This window comes from Mustela putorius, unplaced genomic scaffold, assembly GCF_011764305.1.
Source record: "Mustela putorius furo isolate JIRA1106 unplaced genomic scaffold, ASM1176430v1.1 tig00000698_pilon_pilon_pilon, whole genome shotgun sequence".
Classification (NCBI taxonomy): Eukaryota; Metazoa; Chordata; class Mammalia; order Carnivora; family Mustelidae; genus Mustela; species Mustela putorius.
The window spans coordinates 837,692-855,692 of NW_025421449.1; the positions used below are offsets into that span (position 1 = coordinate 837,692).

The 18,001-nt window shown below is 41.8% G+C and overlaps 1 protein-coding gene across 1 annotated transcript in view; it reads left to right on the forward strand.

Moving 5' to 3' along the window:
* Positions 1-1,477: 1,477 nt before the first annotated feature.
* KIFBP (kinesin family binding protein) overlaps positions 1,478-18,001 on the forward strand; it is a 37,906-nt gene continuing 21,382 nt past the window's right edge. Inside the window, exons 1-2 of the mRNA XM_045083441.1 lie at positions 1,478-1,988; positions 9,937-10,035. Coding sequence (XP_044939376.1) covers positions 1,563-1,988; positions 9,937-10,035 — 525 coding nt within the window. The 5' untranslated portion in view covers positions 1,478-1,562. The remainder of the gene's footprint in view (positions 1,989-9,936; positions 10,036-18,001) is intronic.

Here is an 18,001-nt window from a genome sequence, read left to right on the forward strand (position 1 = left end):
AAAAGACACTCCTCAAAAGGACCTTTCCTGTTTAAGAATAGCAACCTTGTTAACACTCCTTATTTCCTCTTTTGTTTCCATGACATTCATCTTCTGACATTGCTGTGTAAGTTTTTGTTTTTGTTTTTTAAGATTGTATTTACTTATTTGACAGAGAAAGAGCGAGCATGGGGTGGGGGGTGGTGCAGCAGGCAGAGGGAGAGGGAGAAGGAGGCTTGGGGAGCAGGGAGCCAGATGTGGGGCTGGATCCCAGGACCCTGGGATCATGACCTGAGCAAAGGTAGATGCCTAACAACTGAGCCACCCTTGAGCCTTTGCTATATGGTTTATTTAATATATTTAATGTCTTTCCCTATAGGAGGGCGAGATTTTTGTCTGTTTTTAACTGCTGGATTCCCATAGTGCCATTCTCAGAGATGCTGAACATAAGAGTTAAAGTGGGGTGGGAGGGAGAGGGGGCATGTGAAGAGGAAGAGAATGAGTTCCAGTTTCAACATACTGATAAACAGTGGAACATTCAGGTGTGGTGGTTCCAGCAGGGAGATGGACATTACAGTCTGGAGCTCCAGAGAATCATCGGGCCTGGAGATGCAAGTTTTGTAATAGAGGCCATGGAAATGCGTAAGATCTCCCTGGGACAAAGTTTAGGAAAGAGTCCCGTGGAACATTAACATAAAGGATAGATATTTGATTTCACTTCTTCCGTAGGCTAATTCTGTAGAGATGAGTAATAGTATCCCTTAAGTTTTACCGTCAGAAAGCTGAAGGTTAGAAAAGTTATCTTGTTAGTTAGAAGCAGAGCTGAGAATCAAACTATGTGTATGAACTGCTAAAATCCGCGCTCTTCTGTGTATCTCCAAGCGTACCCCGAGCTGGCTACCGCCTAAAGGTTAACACCTCCGCCCCGCGCCTTCTACCCACATTTGACTTGCATTTGACTTCGTAACTTATGGAATGGAAAAAGCCACGGCTCAAGTGGCTTATCACAGGCCTGGGACTTCTGTGTTACTTTGGGAAGTTGTACGCATACCTACAACCTATTTCAGTGAAAACACCGGTCGATCACAGTGCTTTTTACGTAGTGAATGCTTTCACTCAAGAAGCTACATATTAATAATAAATGAATCCTTGTTACATTTTCATCCCGTCACGTGCTAGGTTACATACGGATATCAGCAGGCTTCTGTCATTCCGGTTAAACCAACTAATCGGAGTAGTTAGGTATGTTCCTAATGTGCTCGGTTAAAAGCAGCCGATCCTTCTAAGCAGAAAGAACTTCTACGGGTCCCGCAAGAGAACAATTAATCACCGCAGAGGGTGGGGCTGGCGGTGGGACCACCCTCAAGGAGAGCTTCGTTTCCGCGACAACGGTTGCTGTGGCGCCTTCCACGCCTTTCCATTGGTTACAGCCGAGCCCAGCGCCGGTCCTCTGGCGGACCTCATAGGTTACGGTTCTGCGTGTCGGAAATCTATCCGGGGCCGTAAGTGAAGTGTCGCAAAGCAGAACGAAGGCGGGAGTCCGGATTGCAAGCATTGAGGACGCCCAGGCTGTAGACGCCGTTATGGCGAATCCTCCGTGGGCCGAGATTCGTGAGAAATTCCAGGCCGCGCTGGCTCTGTCACGGGTGGAATTGCATAAAAACCCGGAGAAAGAACCCTATAAGTCCAAATATGGCGCCCGAGCACTGCTGGAAGAGGTCAAGGCGCTGCTGGGCCCCGCGCCTGAGGACGAGGATGAGCGGCCTCAGGCGGAGGACGGCTTGGGCGCGGGGGACCACACCCTGGGGCTCCCGGCCGAGGTGGTGGAGGCCGAGGGGCCCATCGCCCAGGGGGCAGTGAGGCTGGCGGTGATCGAGTTCCACCTCGGGGTGAACCACATCGACACCGAGGAGCTGTCGGCGGGGGAGGAGCATCTGGTGAAATGCCTGAGGCTGCTGCGCAAGTACCGGCTGTCGCAGGACTGCGTCTCCCTCTACATCCAGGCGCAGGTGAGAGCGAGCCCGGCCCACGGGGGTCGGCCAGAGGCGAGGGGTGGAGAGGGTCCCCACTCTCGCCAAGGGCGAAGGCAGATGTTGTCAGGCACAGTTTGGCCCCGTGTTTTTGAAGCTTTGGAAGAAACAGCTTGCCAACTCCGACAACATCACTTGCTGTTTCTCTTGGTCATGGTCAACGCGTTGGGTTCGTGACACCCTGTAACATCGTAAATACCTTTTCCAGCTCTTCTCCACCAGTCCAACTCCTTTCCTTTGATTAAGAAGAAACCCACAGTAATTTAAATCTAAATTTAAGGTCTCGAGGAAATTACGGAGGATGATCCGAGTGCATGCTTAATTTAAAACAAGGTTGTTGCAAATCTTCAGTTGCTGTTTTTACCCTATATGTATGTGTCCGTTTGCTCCCCGGGGAATTCCTGCTCATTCTTCAAACTCGTCTCAAAACAAACTTCATACTTTTAGTGACTCTCTTTGGATCATTTTGTTTCGACTTGTATCTTTGAATTCTTATAGTGCTTATTATTTCCCATTTATAGGGCCCCTGGTTTATTAAGAAATAAATCTGACATTCCCTTCCAGGACATAACACTTCAAGATACAGATTTGTATGAACTCCTTGTATGGGCCAGGAACTTGGCATAAGCTCACAAACTTTTACATCCAGTAGTTCCAGTTTTTAATACATGTGATCCGGGGAACAATGATCAAAATTGATCCTATGACAAGTAGGCCTCAAAAAAAAACCCCTCAGAACTAAAAAGAAAATTGTATAGGTCATTTTTTTAACTCATGATCCAATAAAATTAAAAGCTACACAATAACAGGAACTATGTCTCTTTTTGCACACTATTTATAACCTCCATACCTCCTGCATATTAGGCCATTCCAAATATTTGTCCAGTGGATGAATAGTCTAATGAAATTCATAGGATGCTGAACTCAAACAAAACCTCAGTTACTTGGGACGCCTGGTTGGCTCAGTTGGTTAAGTGGCTGTCTTCGGCACAGGTCATGATCCCAGCGTCCTGGGATCGAGTTCCACATCGGGCTCCTTGCTCAGCGGGGAGCCTGCTTCTTTCTCTGTCTCTGCCTGCCACTCTGTCTGCCTGTGCTCGCTCTCGCTCTCTCTCTCTGACAAATAAATTAAAAAATATATTAAAAAAACAAGAAGTTTAAAAAAAAAAACCTCAGTTACTTGAAATTTTCTTTAACCATATGGTTGCCTAAAATCTTAATAATTTCAACATCTCAAGAATAGAATTAGAAACCTCTCTAAATGTAATATAGAATGTCCAGTATTTACTGTATTTTGATTTTAATGTGCATATTGTTTCATATCTTAATATTTCTGAAATCAGGATGCATCTTATAGCTGTGTCATAATTTACTTGGCAGTGTTTTCTTGGTGATAGGTAAAATAATTGTATCTCACAGATAGGACGTCTTACATCTTACATCTTGAAATACAATATTTCAAGCAGCCAGCGTTTTCTGAATGGTGAATTATTTTAGGTATTTTTTTTTTAAGATTTTATTTATTTATTTGACAGAGAAAAGACAAGTAGACGGAGAGGCAGGCAGAGAGAGAGAGGGAAGCAGAGAGCCCGATGCGGGACTTGATCCCAGGACCCTGAGGTCACGACCTGAGCCGAAGGCAGCGGCTTAACCCACCCAGACGCCCCTATTCTAGGTATTCTTACTAAAATCAGGAACAAAACCTTGATTAGAAGTTCTGGCCATTGCAGGGGCATCTGGATGGCTCAGTTGGTTAAGTGGCTGACTCTTGATTTTGGCTCAGGTCATGATCTCAGGGTGGGTCAAAGGATCCAACCGAGGTGTCAGGCTTCCTGCTTAGCAGGGAGTCTGCTTCTTTCTCTCTTGACCCCCTGTGTCCTCCATACTGCTCATTCTCCTTCTTTCAAATGAATAAATAAAATCTTTAAAATAAAATGAATGGATGAATCTTAAAAAAAAAAAGTTTTGGCTGTTAAATAGTATAGAAAGCCAATAAGAGTTACTAATTTTGGGAAAAAGAAAATAATTTCTAAAAGTAACTATTTGCATATGTGATCCTGGTATAACTAAAAACTAAAGGGATCAGCTGAAAAACTAATAGAATTGTGATCAGTTCAATAAAGTGGGAAGATATAAATAAATGTGTTTATTTAATCAGTACTATTCTTGTATCTAAGCAATACTGGTTAAAAATACTATTTTTAGAAATTGCTTTCACAACAGCAATATTAGGGATAATAGAACTGATAATCCTAAAAGGAAAGATATAACAGTTTCCTGGGTGGCAAGAATTAAGCATAACAGTCATATTCTGATATTCGTTTGTAGGTTTGATGCAGTTTCTGCTGAAATCCTAATAGTTTTTCTGGAGCTTGACAGAATGAATATGTGTATCTGAAAAAATAAAGAAAAGTGAACATAGGAAAAAGAAAAATGCACTGAGATTAGCTTACCAGGTAATAAAACTATACAGCAATAGTAATTTAATTAGATTAGATTAAATAGTAATTTAATTTAATTAGCTAGTACCTAGCTGACCAGATACCCAAACTATACAGCAATAATAATTTGTCTTTTTGTGCTAATGTGTTTTTCTTTTTTTTTTTTTTTAAAGATGTTATTTACTTATTTGACAGGCAGAGATCACAAGTAGGCAGAGAGTCAGGCAGAGAGCGGGGGAAGCAGGCTCCCCACTGAGCAGAGAGCCCGATTTGGGGCTTGATCCCAAGACCCTGGGATCATGACCTCAGCCGAAAGTAGAGGCTTTAACCCACTGAGCCACCCAGGCACTCCGAGATTTTTTTTTAAAGATTGTATTGATTTGTTTATTTTAGAGAGAGAACATGCAAGCAGGGGAGGGGCAGAATGGGAGGGAGAGGAAGGGAAAAAGAATTTTAAGCAGACTCCGTGCCAAGTGTAGAGGACGTGGGGCTTCATCTCACAACCCTGAGACTGTGACCCCTGCCAAAACCAAGAGTCTGAAGGTTAACCAACTGAGTCACCCTGGTGCTCCAGTGATGAGAGAGTTGATCTCACTAATAATAAAACAAACTAAAAGAATTAGGAAAATTGTATCAGATTGGCAGAGATTATTAAAGATTTTGCTTATACTTGTTATTGGAGAGACAGATACTACCAAAATTTGTATTTGAAATACAAATTCACAGAACTTTTCTGAAGATCCGTAGGTGTCAGAATTCTGGAGTCAAGACTTTGACTTTAAAATTCCATATCAATATCCTAAAATAATATTGGGACAGGTATGCAAAGGTACATCAACTTGGATATCTTCAAAAACCATTGAAATAAATATCAGTCAGTAGATAAATGGTTAAATAAATAATGATAACATCCATTTAGAATAACAGTGTGCAGTCACTAAAAATAATGATTTATATTTGTTACCCAAAAATATCAATATTAAGGGGGAGAGGGAAGACCATAAGGCAGGTTTGGAATTAGGTAGAATGATTCTGTTTTGTAAAAGACTGTGTATGTGTAGGAAAAAATTTGAAAGTAACAGCTCATGGGAATTTATGATATTCTGACTGCTTTGTCTCAATCTGGTGTTTCCTTCTTGGGAAACTATAAAAATACAAAACTGGATCCACATTAGAGGTTTATGGCCTTAAGAATGATTTTTCTCCTTGGGCCACCAGGGTGACTGAGTCCATTAAGTATCGACTGTTGATTTCAGCTCCGGTCTTGATCTCAGAATCATGAGATCGGGCTGTGTGCTGGATGTGGAGCCTGCTTAAGATTCTCTCCCTCTCCCCACATTCCCCCATCTTGAGCATGAGCTCTCTCATTAAAAAAAAAAAAAGGAACTATTTTCTCCAGTTTTCTTTCCAATTTTTGCTATCAGCAAGATACACTTGCATTATCATCTTTTTTTTTTAAATTAAAGAATATGTTAAGTAGGCTCCACACCCAGTTTGGGGCTTGTGATCATAACCCTGAGATTAAGAATTGTGGGCTCTTGGGGCGCCTGGGTGGCTCAGTGGGTTAAGCCGCTGCCTTCAGCTCAGGGTCCTGGGATCGAGTCCCGCGTTGGGCTCTCTGCTCAGCGGGGAGCCTACTTCCCTCTCTCTCTCTGCCTGCCTCTCTGTCTACTTGTGATCTCTCTCTCTCTGTCAAATAAATAAATAAAATCTTAAAAAAAAAAAAAGAATTGTGGGCTCTACTCACTGAGCGAGCCAGGTTCCCTTCATCTTGAGTGAAATTTAACTGCTTCACCTTAGTAAATTTCCAGACAAATTAGTAGATTATTGAGGGTTGCTGGCAGGGAGGGGAGAGCAGGGAGAGGGTGATGGGATTATGGACATTGGGGAAGGTATGTGCTATGGTGAGTGCTGTGAAGTGTGTAAACCTGGCGATTCACAGACCTGTACCCCTCGGGCTAATAATACACTATATGTTAATAAGAAAATAAAAAATTATATATAAAAAAGATTAGTAGATTATTCTCCCCACTCCCTGGATATATATGTATGAAGAGTAGCTTTTGTGTGTCTTTATAGCTTTATTGAGGTATAACTGGCATACAATAAACTGTATGTCTGAAGTACATGATTTGATGAATTTATATACCCATGAAACAATCACTCCAATCAGGGTATTGACCATATCCATTAATTACCACTACAGGCTTCCTGTGCTCCTCTGTAGTCCTTTGCTCCCTCCCTTTCTCTCTCCCTTCTTAGTCCCTCCTCCACATTTTCTAGAATTGTATAATGGAATCATTCGGTATATCTCTTATTTTGGTCTGACTTGTTTCACTCAGCATCATCATTTCATTGCTGCATTTGAGACATTCATGTTTTTTTTCCTTTTTAGTCTGTTAATACAGTGAATGACCTTGATTGATTTTTCCAGTGTTAAACCAACCTTTCTTTCCTGTGGTAAAATACACTTGGTGTTTTTACCACATAAAAACTTGGGTGAAGTATTACCTTTTCTATATATTGTTGAACTCAGCTTGCTAAAATTGTAACATCTTTTTCATATCTGTGTTCATGAAGGGTATTAGGCTATGATTTCTTGTTATTGTCTTTGGTTTAGAATGAGATGGAAAGCCTTCTTTCCTCTACTGGAATAAGTTATACAGGGTTGGTATTATTTCTTATGTATTTGGTAGAATTTGCTAGTAATACCTTTTTAGCTGTTTTTATTTTTTATTTTTCAAAAGATTTTATTTATTTGACAGAGAGAAAGGGATCACAAGTAGGCAGAGAGGCCTGCAGCGGTGGGGGGTGGTGGGAGACACAGGCACCCTGCTTAGCATAGAGCCCCGTGCTGGGCTTGATTCTAGGACCCTGAGATCATGACCTGAGCTGAAGTCAGAGGCTTAACATACTGAGCCACCCAGGCGCCCTGCTGTTTTTATTTTTTATTTTTTAATTTTTTTTTTTAAACTTAGTTATTGTGGCACCTGGGTAGCTTCGTTGGTTAAGCGTCTGCCTTTGGCTCAGGTCATGATCCTGGGGTCTTGGGATCAAGCCCTGTGTCAGGCTCCCTGCTCGGTGGGGAGCCTGCTTCTCCCTCTCCATCTGCCTTTCCCCTCCACTTGTGTTCTTTCTCTCTTAAATAAATAAATAATCTTTTTAAAAAGATTTAAAAAAATCTTTTTAAAAAGATTTATTTATTGGGGCGCCTGGGTGGCTCAGTGGGTTAAAGCCTCTGCCTTCGGCTCAGGTCATGATCCGAGGGTCCTGGGATCGAGCCCCGCATTGGGCTCTCTGCTCAGTGGGGAGCTTCCTTCCCCTCTTTCTCTGCCTGCCTCTCTGCCTACTTGTGATCTCTGTCTGTCAAATGAATTAAAAAAAAAAAAAGATTTATTTATTATAGAGAATCTGAAGCAGACTCTGTGCTGAGCATGGAGCCTGATGCAGGGCTTGATCTCATGGCCCTGAAATCATGACCTGAGTTGAAACCAAGAGTCAGATGCTTAACTGACTGAGCCACCCAGGTGCCCCAGATGTTTTTATTTTATATTTAATTTTTTTCCTACCTAGTCTGGTTTCTGAGGACAAGAACGTGATGATGCTCTGTGAATGATATAATAGTTTCTGGTGTATTTTAGGATTTATATATATATATATATTTTTTTTTTTTTTAAGATTTTATTTATTTATTTGACACAGAGAGATCACAAGTAGGCAGAGAGGCAGGCAGAGAGAGAGGAGGAAGCAGGCTCCCCGCCGAGCAGAGAGCCCAATGTGGGACTCGATCCCAGGACTCTGAGATCATGACCCGAGCCGAAGGCAGCGGCTTAACCCACTGAGCCACCCAGGCGCCCCTAGGATTTATATTATATTTAAGCATAATTTATGTAGATTGTCAGCAGTAGTTATCTTTGTGGAGTGAACATTTTAAAAAACCAGTAACATTATGTGTCAGTTATATCTCAGTAAAAAGAGTTACAAAACTAAAAAACAAAACATTATTGATTTTTAAAAATCAAATGAATTCTAGATCTGTTGCATAGTCTTTTCCTTTAAGACCTCAATAGATTATGGTTCAAAAGAAAAATGTTAGTCATTTCTAGACATGCTTTAGGGTTCTCTCCTTGGTTTAACATTTATCGTGCACTGCAGTCGTTGATTTCTGTAGCACAGGCTTCCCTGGATCTAGCAGGTTAAATATATCACCATACCATCAAAATAGAGCAAATGTGCCAACCAGTTCCTGATACTAGGGAAATCTCTAGACTCTGTAGGCTAGATACAGTATTCTCGGGTTGGGCTTATTGGTGTCATGGCTAAGTGGAGCTTCTCAGGGACTGTTGTCAGGAAAAATAAATTAAACTAGAGAGTGAGATGAGGTGACTTGTGGCTCCATTTCTAAGATCAGGAAATGAATATTAAGGGAGATTATATTCCTCGAGCCTGGTGGGCAGAGTAATCAGTAAGTTGGTCATGGGCCAGAGCCCCTTAAATTTTCCCAGGGTTTCCCCAGGGTCCTGCAAAGAGCTCTCATAATTAAAAAGGAGACAACTGTCCCATCTCTGTACATTATCCTTATGACCTACAGTCCCTACTGAGGACTTATCACTTAACTTAAAAAAAAGATAGAGGGGCGCCTGGGTGGCTCAGAGGGTTCAGCCTCTGCCTTCGGCTCAGGTCATGATCTCACGGTCCTGGGATCGAGCCCCGAATCGGGCTCTCTGCTCAGCAGGGAGCCTGCTTCCTCCTCTCTCTCTGCCTGCCTCTCTGCCTACTTGTGATCTCTGTCAAATAAATAAATGAAATCTTTAAAAAAAAAATGATAGAAACATTATATGAAACTGGAAGACCAGAGGTCTGTGTTCCAGAGGAATGATCTGGTCAGCTGTAGGATTTCTAAACATTTTTGTGCCTGTGCCCCTTTTTGCAGCCTGTATTTTATAAAATAAGATTATTTTAAATGTATAATAGAAAATGTAAAGGATTACAAAAGAAACCAATAATGTAGATGTTTATCGAAATGTTTGCTTAAAAGATTTATTTATTTATTTAAGGGGTGGCACAGGGAAAGGAAATGTCAAGCAGACTCCCTGCTGGGCCTGGAGCCTGAAACAGGGTTTGATCCCATGACCCTGAGATCATGAACGGAGCTGAAATCAAGAGTTGGATACTCAACCGAGCCAGTGAGGCGCCCCTGAAAGTTACTTTCTTTTTTTTTTTTTTTTTAAAGATTTTATTTATTTATCGGGGGGCGGGGGAGAGCAAGCACAGGCAGACAGAATGGCAGGCAGAGGCAGAGGGAGAAGCAGGCTCCTTGCTGAGCAAGGAGCCCGATGTGGGACTCTATCCCAGGACGCTGGGATCATGACCTGAGCCGAAGGCAGCTGCTTAACCAACTGAGCCACCCAGGCGTCCCCCTGAAAGTTACTTTCACTGGAAGATTTATATTGTCATTATTTATTTCTCTTTTCATTATTTTCCAGAATAACCTGGGCATCTTGTGGTCTGAAAGAGAAGAAATTGAAACTGCACAGGCTTACCTAGAATCATCAGAAGCACTGTATAACCAGTATATGAAAGAGGTATGTTGGATGTCAGATACATTTAAAAATTTTTTTTGAAGATTTTATTTATTTTACAGAGAAAGAGAGGGATTGCGTGTGTGCACAAGCAGGGGGAAGGGCAGAGGGAGAGGGAAAAGCAGGCTCACTACTAAACAAGGAGCCTGATACAGGGCTTGATCCTAGGACCCTAGGATCATGATCCGAGCCCAAGGCAGACGCTTATTCGACTGCGCCACCCAGGCATCCCAGATTTTAAATTTTTATTGAAATGAGTCAAGTACCTGGGTAGCTCAGTTGGTTAAGCATCTGCCTTGGGCTCAGGTCATAATCCCAGGGTCCTGGAATTGAGCCTCTCATCAGACTCCCTGCTTAGTGGGGAGCCTGCTTCCCTTCCTCTGCCCCTCCCCTACTTATGTACGCGCACTCTCCTTCTCTCTGTAAAATAAATAAAATGTTAAAAAAAAAATAGTCAAGATATGAGGGCTCTTATTCCTCATTTACAATGTTAGTACATGACTCTTTAGTTATACTAAGGAATCTCTCGATAGGGCTGTCTAGGTGTTTACCTAATAGGGTTCTTAAAAATAATCCTCAGATGAGGTCTAAGGGCAATCTTAGTCCAAATATAATTGTATAGGAAATATTCTGATACTATCCTAAAATACTGATATTGGCATATTTCCATTTATATTCTAAAATTTGTATTTTGAGCATGCCTGGGTGCCTCAGTTGGTTAAGCATCTGTCTTTGGCTCAGATGATGATTCCCGGGTGCCGGGATCGAGCTCTGGATCGGGCTCTCTGCTCCTTGGGGAGTCTCCTTCTCTCTCTCCCTCTCTCCCCCCTACTCATGTAGGGGGAGAGAGCTCTCTCTTTTTCTCTTGTAAATAAATAAAATCTTTAAAAAAATAAAAAAATTAAAATTAAAATTCTATTATAAAAATAAATAAAAATAAAAATTTTGTTTTGATTTCCATGAGAATAGCAGTGCTTACAGGAAAGCAAACAGCTGCTTTAGCAAAATATCTGATGTCTTTGAGGCATGGTTCTCATATTTCAGCATTATCAGTCTGGAGGGCTCTGGGGAGCTTGTTAAAACAGAATGCTCAGGGCTCCTGGGTGGCTCAGTCGTTAAGCAACAGGTCTTGGTCCCAGGGTCCTGGGATTGAGTCCTGCATCGGGCTCCCTATTCAGCGGGAAGCCTGCTTCTCCCTCTCCAACTCCCTCTGCTTGTGTTCCTTCTCTTGCTGTGTCTCTCTTTGTCAAATAAATAAATAAAATCTTAAAAAAAAAAAAAAAAACCCAGAATGCTCACAGGGCACCTGGGTGGCTCAGTCATTAAGCCTCTGCCTTCCGCTCAGGTCGTGATCCCAGGGTGCTGGGGTTGATCTGCACATTGAGCTCAGTGGGAAACCTGCTTCTCCCTCTCCCAGTCCGTCTGCTTGTATTCCCTCTCTTGCTGTTTCTTTCTCTCCGTCAAATAAGTAAATAAAATAAAATCTTAAAAACAAAACAAAAAACCAACAGAATGCTCACCCCAGACCTTCCAGTAAGTCTTGGTTGGGGCCCGAGAATTTGCCTTTTTAACAAGATGCCAGGTGATGTCGATGCTGCCTGTCCAGGTACTACACTTTGGGAACTACTGCCTCAGAGAAAGGATTTTCAGTGATTATTTTTTCCACTTGTGAAATCTCTTTGAAATATAGTTTGAAATATAGTTTGTAAAAAACTGTTTGAGCCACTGTGGTTAAGCAGGTCAGAATCCACTCAGCCCAATCCTCTAGACACCTTCTTCCCACCCCACCTTGGTAGTACAAAAGAGGTGCCATAGATCTTTCTAGGGCTGTAGGGAGCTTAGATCGAAAATTTGTACTTTAGAGGGTCACAACCTTGCAAAGGTGGCAAATCACTGTGTTACCATCCATTTCTTAATTTTTTTTTTAATTTTTAAATTTTTATTATTTTTTTAAAGATTTTATTTATTTATTTATTTGACAGAGAGAGATCACAAGTAGGCAGAGAGGCAGGCAGAGAGAGAGAAAGGGAAGCAGGCTCCCCGCTGAGCAGAGAGCCTGATATGGGGCTTGATCCCAGAATCCTGGGATCATGACCTGCGCCAAAGGCAGAGACTTTAACCCACTGAGCCACCCAGGTGCCCCACCATCCATTTCTTAACAGATTTTACTTACTAAAAGTTGGCAGTTTATAGGAGATTACCCATGTGTGTAGGCAAGAGGGAATAAGAGCTATTTCTGTATTGTCAGCTTAACTTTTCTTTCTTTTAAATGTTGGCAGTCTTCTAAAATTATAGTGGATTTTAGTTAATTCTGTACTGAGGCTATGTGTAGCACTCCTTTAAATAACCAGGTATTTTGAGGTTTCTTACATGCAGAGTTCAGAAGCAGTGCCTTACTGGGGTACCTGGCCAGCTCAGCCAGTAGAATACATGACTCTTGATCTCAGGGTTGTGCATTTAAGCCCCACGTTGTGTGAAGAGATTACTTAAAAACAAAATCTTAGGGGCGCCTGGGTGGCTCAGTGGGTTAAGCCGCTGCCTTCAGCTCAGGTCATGATCTCAGGGTTCTGGAATCGAGTCCCGCATCGGGCTCTCTGCTCAGCAGGGAGCCTGCTTCCTCCTCTCTCTCTGCCTGCCTCTCTGCCTACTTGTGATCTCTCTGTGTCAAATAAATAAATAAAATCTTTAAAAAAAAAAAAAAATCTTAGCACTCGTTTGTGAACCAAGCAGAGCCAGAGTCAAGACATGACGGCTTGGCTGCCCCACAGGATTATCAAGAGAACCCAGCATTTGCTGGCAGAAGTTCCTGGCATCCAAGCAGAACCAGATCAGAACAGTGTGCCTTATTTTCATGTAGTCATTCCCTTGAGGGAGGGAGTTTTTTATTTTACTTAATTTTGATTTTAATATTTTTTTTGAGGGAGGGACTTTTAAACTTGAACTATTCCTTCCAGAAAAATACTTGATGGTAGCCCTTAAACTATGTTTCAAGGCCAAAACTTATCATTATATTTGGGAAAACATATTCTTCCCAAAACATGTTGGGAAGAATATGTTTAGATGTTTAGAAAGACAGTTGGTCCCTAGCACTGTGGATCTGCACAGTTCTGCTACCGATCCAGGTTTTACTGAGTGTAGTTTGACCCATGGTGACAAAGCGGAGCAGCAGAAGACCAGTGAAGCCCTCGCCGTAGAAACAGCTAGAGCATGCACTAGGCTGTATACCATGAGTAATTCTTCAAATCGATCTGATCGTTAAGCGTGCATCACTTCTCCTTTTCTGCCAAGACTTCCTTTTTTGTTTGCACTTAATGGACACAGTCTTAGAGACCTTACAGAATAAAAGCCCGGACATCTTCAGTCCTTTGGTGATTAAATGCACATTAGCAGATCTATGTCTTGTCCTCATTCACTGTTGTAAAGCAGGAACAGAGGATAGAAATACCATCTGAATTGTTGTGAATTGTTTAAATGCAGCTCTCTCTGCTTTTTTTCATTTCCCCCATCATGGTCTAAGTGTAAAGCACTGTGGATGAAGGTAATTGTCAGGATTAGCTCTAGGGAAATGGGTGTTTTCACTTTTTTGGAGGGGGCAGAGAAGTAGTTCTAATTTGATGGGTTCCTTTCCCCCTTTTATGGTGGCCTAATTGCCTTGGATAACAGCAGCTCACCAGTTCTTTAGAATATGCTCTCTAGCCAAGTCTAACTTTATTTAGATGTTACGGATGGGCAAGCTTGATTGAACCAAAGTGGGAACATTAAACAAACATCACAGCCCTCACTGATAAACATTATGACTTTGCTGTCAAGTGTAGGATCCTTTCTTCAAGAAAAAACTAATGAGGGGCGCCTGGGTGGCTCAGTGGGTTGGGCCGCTGCCTTCGGCTCAGGTCATCATCTCAGGGTTGGGATCGAGTCCCGCATCCGGCTCTGTGCTCAGTGGGGAGCCTGTTTCCCTCTCTCTCTCTCTGCCTGCCTCTCCATCTACTTGTGATTTCTCTCTGTCAAATAAATAAATAAAATCTTAAAAAAAAAAAAAAAGAAAGGAAAAGCTAATGACCATTTTGTATGGCTTGTCTGGAAACTTCTGTAATCTTATGTCTTAGTAAAGTATTTTTTGTTACTCTATTTTGCCTTTGTACAGTATTTATTTCATTTTTCCAATGTGACAGGAGTATTTAAAAATTAAAACTGAGGGTGCCTGGGTGGCTCAGTCAGTTAAGCATCTACCTTTGGCTTAGGTCATGATCGCAGGGTCCTGGGATCCAGCCGTGTTGGGCTCCCTGCTAGGTGGGAAGTCTGCTTCTCTCTTTGTCCCTCCCTCCCCCACCATGTGTGCAGGCTCGTTCTTGTTCTCTCAAATAAATAACTAAAATCTTTGGAAAAAAGTTAAAACTGATGGAACATTCTGTTTTGGTCTTCACCATCTGACAAGTTGAGTGGCAAGAAGTGGATTTTGCTAGTTTCTTTTCACCAATGCAAATTTGGAGTATTTATAAGCTGGCCCTGAGTGAGCATAAAGCATTGGTATCTGATTTTTTTTAACCTCCTAGGAACTAGAAATAAATGTGTGTTTTCTGAAAAAAAATCTTAAAAAAGAAAAAGAAAAAAATCAATGTCTTACTAAGTTCACCAGTGTTTTATATGTTGCTAAAATCACTGGTAAGTTTTTAGTCCTCATTTTACTTGACTTCTCATTAGCATTTGGCAAGTTGTTAGTCTTTCTTCCTAAAACACTTCTTTAACTTAGCTTCCACCTCCCACTTCTCTGTGGTGCGCCTTCTGTGGTTCCCTAGCCTCTGAACACGGGAGTACCCAGAGTGGTCTCTGGGCGTCTCCTTTTTCCATCTGCATTCATTCTCTTGTTCTAAATAACATCTCTTCGTGATGGCTCCCAGCTATATCTCCGGTCTGTAGCTCTCAAATTCCAGACCTGTCTGTCCCACTGCAAATGTGATATTTGCACTTTTTAAGGAGTAGGTGTCTCTAAAACCACTGTCTAACACTGAGCTTCTGATAACCTTCCTCTCCCCACCTCCCTTACGGTAAACACCAACTTCTTTCTTCAGTTGCTGAGGCCTAAAGCCTTGGAGACTCCGCTTCTCACACTGTATCTTACTTACAGTTGGCTTCACCTTTATATCTAGAATCAGATCACTGCTATCCGGTGATGCAGGCTGCCGCCCCCTCTTGCTGAGGTTAGTGCTTTAGTCTCCCAGCTGGCCTTCTGGCTCTCATGCCCCCTTCGGCCTGTTCACAGCCTGTTCAAAGGCAGATTACGTCACGCCACTGCTTCCCTGGGGCTCTGCAGGGAAGACCCCAAAGACCTTATAAAGACTACAAGTTCAGTATCTTATTTGGCTATCCTTATTTCCGTAATTTTTTAAAAGACTTCTTTATTTATTTGAGGTGGGGAGGGGCAGAGGGAGAGGCAGTAAGAATCTTAAGTAGACTCAGTGTTGAGCACAGAGTCCGACCCAGGGCTCAATCTCACAACTCTGAGATCATGACCTGAGGGGAAACCAGGAGTTGGATACTCAACTGACTGCACCACTGACGTGCCTCTTTTCTAATTTTATCTTCTGCTATTATTCTCTCCTGTCTCATTGTGCTGTAGCTGCATTGACCTTCTTGCTGCGCCTGAAACATACAAGACAAGCTCCTGACTCAGGGTCTTTGCCCTTAACTGTTCCCGCTGCTGAGACTGCTCTTCCCCTAGCCACTGACCTGGCTCACTCCTTCATTCCCTCCCGCTTGTGACTCAGATGTCTCCCATCCAGTGAGCACTCACTGGCCACTCCGTCTAATACTACAGACCACCCTCTGATGCTTCCTGTCCTCCTTGCCTGCTTCATTTCCTGCTTCACATGTACATTGTCTAACCCATTGGCCATTTTAGTGATTTATCTTACTTATCACCCATCTTCAGTACTAAAATGTAAGCTGCCTGATGACAAGGATTTTTTTTTTATTGTATTCACTGCTGTCTTCACAGCATCTAGAACAGTACCTATTTCTTTCTTTCTTTCTTTCTTTTTTTTTTTTAAAGATTTCATTTATTTATTTGAGGGAGAGTGAGTGAAAGAGAGCATGAGAGAGGAGAAGGTCAGAGGGAGAAGCAGACTCCCCAAGGAGCTGGGAGCCTGATGCAGGACTTGATCCTGGAAGTCCAGGATTATGACCTGAGCCGAAGGCAGTTGCTCAACAAACTGAGCCACCCAGGCTCCCAACAGTACCTATTTCTTGAATTAATGAGTGATATTCCACTTTGTCCATCCACATCAACCAAAAACAGAATGTTACTACTGTGTGAGTGCTTGAATGAATTTAACAGAACGTTTCAGTTTAAATATATATACAGTAGTAGTTTGTTGGAGAATTTAATTGCTTATATGATTTTGTACTTACTTAGTATCAATAGTCATTCGGAATAAAAATATTTTTTAATATTTCATAAATTATTGAGCTAACAGTGGCAGACGTTAGAATGTCATTTAAAAAATCTGTAGATTAGAAAGAGTTCTAGGTAAAGGAGAGATCTAAACACAGCAGGGGAAGATCACTGGGTTTGAAGGTAGGAAAGTGGGGATTCTAGTTTGGTTTGTGGATGTAACTGACTGACCTGGAGGAACTCAGACTTTCTGTGCCACCTGTTCCTCATCTCTAAGATGGAGATAACTTTCCTATCTTAACAATACAGAAATGTTGTAGGGATCAGATAATAGAGTAGTTAATGCAGAGTCTCCAGAAACATGCTCTATGAAATAGTCACATAATGGTTAAGTAAACGATGGTACACTAATAAAAGAGAATATGATACAACTGTTAAAATGATAAACTCTGCATCTTGAATACATGGAAAATGTATACAATACATGCATGCACCTTGATTATACTTTTCATCTTCCCTGTAAGGATGGGCTAGATGTTATAAGCAATAAAAATGATCATTTTAGTTTTGGAAGTTGTAGAGATGCCTAGGTTGCTCGATCAGTTGGGCAGCTGCCAGCCCAGGTCATGATCTCAGGGTTCTGGGATCAAGTCCCGAATCAGGTTCTTTGCTCATTGGGGAACTTGCTTCTCCCCCTGGCTGCTCTGCCTGCCATTTTCTCTGCTTGTGCTCTCTCTCGCTGACAAATAAATAAAATCTTAGGGGGAAAAAAAGTTGTAACTAATAAACACTAATGTTTATTGTGTGCTTAAGCGCACTGTATTTTATTCTCACAACAACTCTGAAGGAGGTACTGTTTTGTGGTTGTTCTTGTTTTATGGAGGAAGTACTGTTACTCCCATTTACAGGTAGTGAGTGTGTGATTCAGTGAGGTTAGCATAGACTGTTTGGCAGAGTCAGGATTTAAATGGTTTTTCAGACCGTAAACTCTTGTTCTTTCTCACCATGCTGCCTTCCAAGGTAATATTGTTGAATAATTATTGTATTAAGATAAAAGGATTCTTTTTCTCCATAAAATTGTTCAGATATAGAATAAGTAATAAAGAAAATATATTTTATTTTTACAAAGAGTATATTTATTAGTAGGTTTTGTGTGAGGTTAAGAGACCAAATACTGGGGAACCTAACTCATTTGGTGGGGCATGTGACTTTTGATCTTGGGGTTATGAGTTGAACCCCACTTTGGATGTAGAGATTACTTTAAAAAAAAAAGTAAAAAAAATCATACAGAGGTATATTTAACTTACTTATTTAAATTTTCTCAGCTTTTTATGTTTTTAAAAGATTTTTATTTTATTTATTTGACAGAAGAGATCATAAGTAGGCAGAAAGGGAGGCAGACAGAGAGGAAGGGAAGCAGGCTCCCTGCCAAGCAGAGAGCCTGATGTGGGCCTCGATCCCAGGACCCTGGGATCATGAACTGATCCCAAGGCAGAGGCTTTAACCCACTGAGCCACCCAGGTGCCCCCTTATTTTTTAAGATTTTATTTTTTAAGTAGTCTCTACACTTAGGATGGG